The following is an 8392-nucleotide window of genomic DNA, read 5'->3' as shown; positions in this document are numbered from 1 at the left end:
ATAATGTGGGAGGGTCTTTGAGTTGGGAGATAGATAAGAGGGTCCTAACAGAAGCCTAGAGATCAGTTGCAGGGCAGGCAGAAGAGGCCTGTCTAAGCTGGGGCAATTGATGCAGGACTTGGCCTGGATCTGGTGGGTTGGGGAGAAGGTATGAATAAGGAGGAAGAGGGAGACTCACAGGATAGACCCTGAAGAAAGATGTGGGAGATCTGTCTGAGTGGAAAAGTTGGGTGCAGTGTCTATGAATATCATTTTAACAATGCCAAGTATTTACTAATTAAGATTTCCCTCAATTTTAAATAACAAATATACATATATATTATATACACACGTGTACATATATTTTTAATCTTTCTGTAATTAATTTGAAATTTTAAGTAGTGGAAGCAGTAGCATAATACATCTGATAGTGTTGATAAGGGATGCTCAGGTCAAGTAAGTGCCGCACAAATATAAATCATGCTTGCTCCAGTTCTACAAGGACCCCACCACAGTCTTTGGGATGGAGGAAAATCACGGGTTTCCCATGTGCTCCTATTTTGGTTTCATCAGTCAGACTATGAATCTTCTTCTTCTTCAAATCCTTCACAGCTGTCTCTATATCGTCCACCTGGAAAAAGGAGAAAAATATGGGTACATCTGAGATGATAAAATACCAAATGCTGCTGTATGTCTTGAACCCATGCCATCTGTTTCCTCTGTCTTTGGACAGGATTATTCCTAAACCATGCAGCCCTGAGTTCTACCCTCAGCACCAAGACAAAACAAAAACACCCTGCAAAATAAGCCTACATTTCTTTTTGTAAGCTACATTGTGTATATTATACTTCAGACATTTAATATTGAAAACTTTTTCTGAAGGAGTTGGGTTTCTCAACCATAACAGAAAAAAAGGTTGTTATTTGTGGATCCTAAGTTCCCCAAAGGTTCATTAGTAAACACTTGCTCCCCAGGTGGTGCTGTTGGGAGATGGTGAGTCTCTAGTAGGCAGAGTTTAGAGAGAGGTTTCCGGCATTAGAGCTATGCCTTTGGAGGAGACATGGAGCCACAGCTGTTCCTCTTCCTGGTGTCTTTTGCTTCCTGCCATGATGTGCTGCTGCCTTATCACAAGCAGTGAAGACAATAAGTCATGGGTTGGGAGCTCCAAGCCAGCGAGCCAGAATAAGCCTTTCATATGGTGATATTTTATTTGTGCTGAAAAGTGATATTTTATTTGTATGTTAATAAAGTTTGCCTAGAGATCAGAGGTCATAGCCACAAACAGAAGTCAGGCAGTGGTAACACATGCCCTTAATCCGATCACATGGCAGGCAGAGTCTCTGTGTGGTCAAGGACACAGCCAAGCGTAGTGACAAGAGCCTTTAATCCCAGTACCAACCATAGAGACCTGGAGGTCTGTATAGATAGGTAGTGACGAGGAAGTCATGTGGCTGGGCTTAGAGCCAATGAAAAGACAGAACAGGAAAGCAATAAAAACACAGGTCAGACAGGAAGAATCTCTGTGGAAGCTACTGCGTGGTGGTAAGCTAAGGCTCGTTGTAGCTATTCATTCTGATCTCTTTGGCTATTACCTCTGTATTTGGCTCTGTGTTTCCTATTTAATAAGACTGTTTAGAAATTCATCTACACTTTCATTTTTTTTTTTTTTTTTTTTTTTTTTGGTTTTTCGAGACAGGGTTTCTCTGTGTAGCTTTGTGCCTGTCCTGGGACTCACTTGGTAGCCCAGGCTGGCCTCGAACTCACAGAGATCCACCTGGCTCTGCCTCCCGAGTGCTGGGGTTAAAGGCGTGCGCCACCACCGCCCGGCTACACTTTCATTTTTACAAGTACATTGTCTCTGCTATTTCTTTTGGTGAAGGAAATCTACTAGCCCAAACATCTACCATTTGAATAATTAAAATAAGGTGTTTCTCTAATCCCAAGCTCCCCTGACTCTCTCAGAAATCCTACCTGGTTATGACCTTTGAGATTAAAACTAGCAATGAAAATCACTACACAGCTGCTATCAAAATGTTACTTCCACCATAAGACCACAAACTTGTGATTGTGCAATTCTCTGCTGAGTGGCTTCAGTGTGTCTCGTTTATTTGCAGTGCAGGGGAGGAGGACCAGACAAGTGATGGGGACAGTGGGAGTTCCCTGTGACAATGGCTTATGGGATTTTGAGTGACAACTCACGTATTCTGCAGGATTACGTACACAAATACAGATACATGTATTAGTCAGAGGGCTTAGAATCGATGACCCCCACCCCCCAACAGCAACAATTCGGACACCCAGATCTTGTTTCTGACACTCTTCTCCAGTTATAGGATCAGGGCTTCTTGGAAAAATACTCGATTCTAGGGTTACAGTGGGGAATATGAGTCTGCAGCCACAGGGAACAAGAAAGCTTAGAAAATTCTGTAGAGTTATTTATTTGTATGTGTAGGAATGTTTTGTCTGCATGTATGTCTGTGCACCGTGTGTGTGCCCAGTGCCTGTAGAGGCCAGAAGAGGGTTGGAGCCCCTAGAACTGGAGTTACAGTCATGAGCTGCCATGCGGGTGCTGAATAGAACCGGAGTCCCCCAGAAGAGCAACAAGTGCTCTTAACTGCTGACCACTGCTGAGCCACCTCTCCCACCCCAGACAATAGAAAGTATTTTTGTTAATGGTGTGGTATGTCAACCCACATAGATCCAAATAGCTTCCAAGAGCTGAAGCTATAAACCCAAGTGCAGGCTGATGCAACTTTTCATTTCGTAAGTGAGGCTTTGCATAATGGCTACCTTCCAAAGAGAAAGTATGGAGGGAAAAAAGGAATGGTTACTTTACAGTGCTATGATGAACTGACATATGCAGATGAGCAAAGTTCACATATATATATGTATATATACGAAAAACCAAATATATATATAATAATATATATATATATATATATATATATAATTATATATTTGGTTTTTCGAGATAGGATTTCTCTGTGTAGTTTTGGTGCCTGTCCTGGATCTTGCTCAGTAGACCAGGCTGGCCTCGAACTCACAGAGATCCACCTGGCTCTGCCTCCCGAGTGCTGGGATTAAAGGCGTGTGCCACCGCTGCCCAGCCTGTGTTATATTTATTGACTTGCAACAATAAGAATGGCAGCTGCCTTTCCAAATCAACAATCTCAGTTCAACCAGGAGAAAAGCATCAGGCAACTCCCCTCAATGACAGACACTAACCAGAAAACCTTCTAATGTGTCAAGGTCACCAACACAAAGGCAGTCTGAGACACTGTCATGGTAAGAGGAGTCCAAGGGGACAGCTGAATCTGACATAAACTTCTGGCACAACAACCAAAGGACACTGGATAAAAGGTATGGAAATCTGAACAAAATCTAGACTTTAGTTGAGCCACTAATAGTGGCTCAACCTTGGTTCATTAACTGTGACAAACATATCACACTAACGATCAGATGTTCTTTAATACAAATAATCTGAAGAAATCAATCACGCTTGTGATGACTGGGTCTTGTTAAATACTGGTTAGAGGAAGCCAACTGTAACATGACATCTGTAACTCAATTTTGTAAGTTTGATTTATGGCCTGTGTGTAGATACTCATTTCAAAGAGCTGCCTTTAATTCTTATTGGCATAATACCATCTAATGAGTACCTATTTGATAGGTCAGGGCAAAATGACATGTTGGAAATTACTTTAAGATGGTTTAACAAAGAAAAAGGATGTGCCAAGCTCTTGAAAACTGTTAAATCTGGGTGGTAGGAATTTAGGGGTTCATAATTTTTTTCTATTTCTCATGTTGAAATTTTATAAGTATATATTATTGATAAGCATGATGCCTTTTGAAAACCTCTATTAAAACTATGGCAAAAATAAATATCTACATCTAAAGTTTAGATGTTACATCCTGTATTTTAGTGTAATATTTAATAGTCCATAATCTAAGAAGCAATCCTATGCTAAATGCCTTAGTTAGCTTTGTTCTGTTGAGATAAAACATCATGACCAAAAAGCAGCTCTGGGAGGAGAGGGTTTATTTCATCTTACAGCCCTCAGATCACACTCTATCACCGAGGGAAGTCAGAGCAGGAACACCGCTTACTGGCTTGTTCTCCTGGCTTGTCCTCTTGTTGAGAATCAGACCCATCTAAGGCTTCCTACAGGTCCCCGTGAAGGACAAGGAGAGCAGTAGCTCAGTGTCCTCGTCCAGGGGCAGACTTGGCAAGGTCCAGTCTGGGGCTGGAGCGAGAACCTCAAAGGAGTCAAGGTTACAGTTTCTGGGGATTTTTCCTCTCCCCTGAGCTGTGGTTATCAGTCCTAATCCTGGGTCTGAGGTATCCTGTGTTCTCTTTGCCTACAATGTCTGTTTAGCTCTCTGCTGACCTTGGCCATTTCCCCCCTGTAAATAGTAACATAAGAAGCTGTGCAAGATTTCCCCATCCCAGCTTTTGCCTTTGTCTTCTTTATCTATTTATCATCCCTTAATACCTTGCCTCATTTGGGATTCTTATTCCTGAGGGTTTGGGTCATTCTCTTATACACCTTGAGACCACCTGCCTAGGTGTGGCACCACTCACAATGGATCAGGCCCTCCCACATCAATCACTTAACCAAGAATACCCCAAAGGCTTGCCTACAGGTTGATCTTAGGGAGGCACTTCCTCAGTTGAGGTTTCTTTCTCTCAGGTGACTCTACTTCAGAAAAACCCAGCCAACAAACTAACACTTCTAAAATGGAACAAGTCACTTTTAGAAATCCTTGTTGGACCAGCATCTATTTCTATTACTCTTTCTTTCTCTGACTCGTTTGATTTTAAAGATCTTGTGCTAGATCCACCCTTCTGTTAGTGTTGCTGTGAAATTTACAATCCTTTTTTATATTAGATTATTTTTAATTATGTGTCTGAGCATGGGTATGTACTTGTGGGTGCAGGTGCCTGGAGGCTGGAGGCATCAGGTCTTCTGGAGCTGGAGTTACAGAAAGTTGTGAATGCCTGGCATGGGTGTTCTTAACCACTGAACCATCTCTCTAGCTTAGTAGTTCTCAACCTTCCTAATGCTGCAACCCTTGAATACAATTCCTCATGTAGTGGTGACAACCATAAAATTATTTTTGTTGCTACTTCATAACTGTGATTTTTGCTACTGTTATGAATCGTAATGCAAATATCTGATATTTCCAATGGTTCAAGGCAATCCCTGTGAAGAGGTCATTCATCCCCCAGGGGTCGCAACCCACAGGTTGAGAACTACTGCTCAAGCTCCAAATTTACAGTTCTTTAAGAATACTCTCTTTAAGAATTCTCTCAATACGTTATTTGATTACAAAAAGATTAAAATAAAACTGTCTTTATTTTCTGAATTGAAAGTACATGCAATAGCTGCAAAAGAATGCAAAAACAAACAAACAAAGAAGCCCCAACAACTTGCTTTGGGAAATAAATTCTAGCCACTCCCCCAAACAATAAAACAACATGGTCAATAACACCCACCTTTGAAAGTGCCTTCGCTATCCTGCACACTAGCAGTTGGGCCTCAGACAGTTCTCTGAATGTCATTAGTGTAAATCTGGGCTGTCTGATTCCCTCTTTAACTTCTTGCCAGCAACTGAATGTGTCGATGTGAGTCTGGAGCCGAGGCTGATTTTCCCTCCTTATGGTGAGTTAAGAATGGCAGTTATCAAGGCTTTAAAATGTTTGGATTATCATAATTAGAATTCAGAAGAGTCAGGTATATTTTTATCGCCTTAAGTACTCAGTGGCCCCATTTAAAAATGACAGTGTGGGGCTGGAGAGATGGCTCAGTGGTTAAGAGCACTTGTTCTAACAGGACCTGGTTTTGGTTCCCAGCAGCCACAATGGTGGTTCACTACCATCTGTAACTCCAGTTCCAGGGGACCCAGTGCCTTCTTCTGACCTCTGTGACACCAGGCAAGCAAGTGATAAATGTACATACATGTTGGTGAACACTTATACATATAAAACAAAACAAATTAAAAAAATTAAAATGGCAATGAAATTTTCTTTGCTGGCAGGCAAATTTTTATCTTGTGCCTTTGAAGTACATAATTCTCAGTTTAACAAACAAGCAAATGGTTATGAACAAGTAGCAATGTGCCAGTTTTAATAGTTCATGAGAATTTGATTGATTTAACAGAGACTTTATTTTACATAAAAATACAATGTTGTTAATTGATAACAATAATGAATAAATTAAATCCTCAAACTGATTTAAATCTATTAAAGCTAAGTGAAAAGTCTAGATTAAATATTTATGTTTCAATCATACCCTAAAGGCTAAATCTAAGTGAACTGTGTAAGCATAGCATTATTCTGAGTAGAGCAGGACTGACTGACTGCTCAGTAGTTAAGTGTTCACTGCTGCTTTCCTAGAACACCCAAACTCGGTTCCTAGAGTTCGGTTCCCAGCACCCATGCCGGGTGGCTCACCACCACCTGTAACTCCAGCTCCATGAGATCCAGTGTCCCACTCTGGCCTCCATAGGCACCCCATAATAATAAATCTTTTAAAACTCTCCCTCTCTTCAGAGGCTTCCTGTGTATTCCTAGGAATGCTTCAGGTGACATTTGTTCCCCAAGTTTCCCGATTTGCTACCAAGCCTGGTGGTGACTATATCCAGCATTTCCCAAATGCTGGGCCCCACTGAAATGTTCACCAGTTGACAGTAAAACACCTATTAAGTCTAGATTTTTATGATAGGTGCTACAGTTTTGCTCTTGAGTATCCCCTAGAGGCCTGACCTCTAGAACATAGTTCTATTGAGGGGGTGGAACCTTTAGGAAGTGGCACCTCAGGGAGGGAGTTAGCTCACTGGGGATATGCTCTTGAGGGGTGTGGTGGTTTAGAAGAAAATGGCCCCTATAGGAGGTGGCACTATTAGGAGGTGTGGCCTTGTTGGAGGAAGTGTGCCACTGTGGGGGTGGACTTTGAGGTCTCCTCTGCTCAAGCTATGCTCAGTGTGGCACACAGTTTATTTCCTATGGATCAAGATGTAGAACCCTCAGCTTCTTCTCCAGCACCATGTCTGCCTGCATGCTGCCATGTTCCCTGCTGTGATGACAATGGACTGAACCTCTGAAACTGTAAGCCAGCGCCAATTAAATGTTTTCCTTTGTAAGAGCTGCTGTGGTCATGGTGTCTCTTCATAGCAATAGAAACCCTAACTAAGACAAGGGGATGATGGCATACTGCCCTCTTGTCTTTCTCTGTAATAAAATACACTTATAAAGCAACATTAATATGAAGAGAAACCTCACCAAACTGTCCACCTGTTTTGCTTTGCCTTGTTCTCTGTGAATGTTGCCATCCCATGAAATCCCCACATGTAGGAGACGTGGCCCAGGCACCACTAACAGAGGATTTCCTGGGGAGGGTTATCGGAAGCCAAAAAGAAAACAGATTTTTAAAGGTTGTTTCACTATGTTGCCCAGACTGTCCTTGAACATGTATGGTCCTGTGATGTTCCTGCCTCAGCCTACAGGGTGGGTGGGACAACAGGTGTGGGACACCACTCACTAGACTGAAATTATTCTTTGTGTGGCTGCACGCAGGTCAGAGGTCGATGCCTTCTTCAATCACTCTACTTTTTTTGAGACAGAGTCTCTGAACCTGGAGCTCACGGATAAGGCCAGGATAGCTGGCTGGTGAGTCCAGGGACACCTCTGTCTCTGCCTCCACAGTATGGGGATTGTAGACAAGTGTCACCACACTGGCATTACGGGGGGTGGGGGGTGGGGATCAAGTTCAGGTCCTCACACTTGTGTGGCAAGCTTACTAAGCCATCTTTCTAGGTGCCTGAAATTGCTTTTGAAAGTGGAATTTCTCTCTTCTTGGTTGAAGAACATTCCTCAGGATGGGGGAACGAAACTATTTCACTAGCCTTCCACTTAAAGTCACATAGCTTTCATAAGGCCTGCAGGGCTCAATGAAGAAGGACCTGTAACACACAAAAACATGAACTGGAAAACAACTCCTCTATTACGTGCCCATTCCAACACCAAAACTGGAACAGTGCTGCATGTTTTTACCAGTTACCTATCTTACATTAATAATGGTAGTTTTCTTATATACTTTTTCTCATCAGGCTGCAAGCGTAAGATCATTTTTAAATCAAACCTAATGTTCTTCCTGTACAAACACCTGCCTCCCGTTACTGTCTCTACACTCACCTGTCTGGTTAAAGGCCTCGAGGCAGCCAGTCTCTGCTGTCCCTCGCCAGCAATGTCTATACTGCACCGCCCCAGCATGCTGGGCTGCCTCCTCACCCATCCCTTGTGGCTGCACACCTCCTTCCACTTCAGCTCACACTCATCATGCTATGGCACACTTCCCCTGCACAGAGGCCCCTCTCTCTGATAATACACAATTGTTCCCTAAACCACAGGCTC

The 8392-nt window shown here is 42.6% G+C and overlaps 1 protein-coding gene across 1 annotated transcript in view; it reads right to left on the bottom strand.

The window, feature by feature from the left end:
• Positions 1-317: 317 nt before the first annotated feature.
• Mcee (methylmalonyl-CoA epimerase) overlaps positions 318-8392 on the bottom strand; it is a 28287-nt gene continuing 20212 nt past the window's right edge. The window contains exon 3 of the mRNA XM_006975836.4: positions 318-610. Coding sequence (XP_006975898.1) covers positions 458-610 — 153 coding nt within the window. The 3' untranslated portion in view covers positions 318-457. The remainder of the gene's footprint in view (positions 611-8392) is intronic.

Source organism: Peromyscus maniculatus, chromosome 1, assembly GCF_049852395.1.
Source record: "Peromyscus maniculatus bairdii isolate BWxNUB_F1_BW_parent chromosome 1, HU_Pman_BW_mat_3.1, whole genome shotgun sequence".
Classification (NCBI taxonomy): domain Eukaryota; kingdom Metazoa; phylum Chordata; class Mammalia; order Rodentia; family Cricetidae; genus Peromyscus; species Peromyscus maniculatus.
The sequence above is the reverse complement of the archived record's forward strand: the minus strand, read 5'-3'. Positions and strand labels throughout refer to the sequence as shown.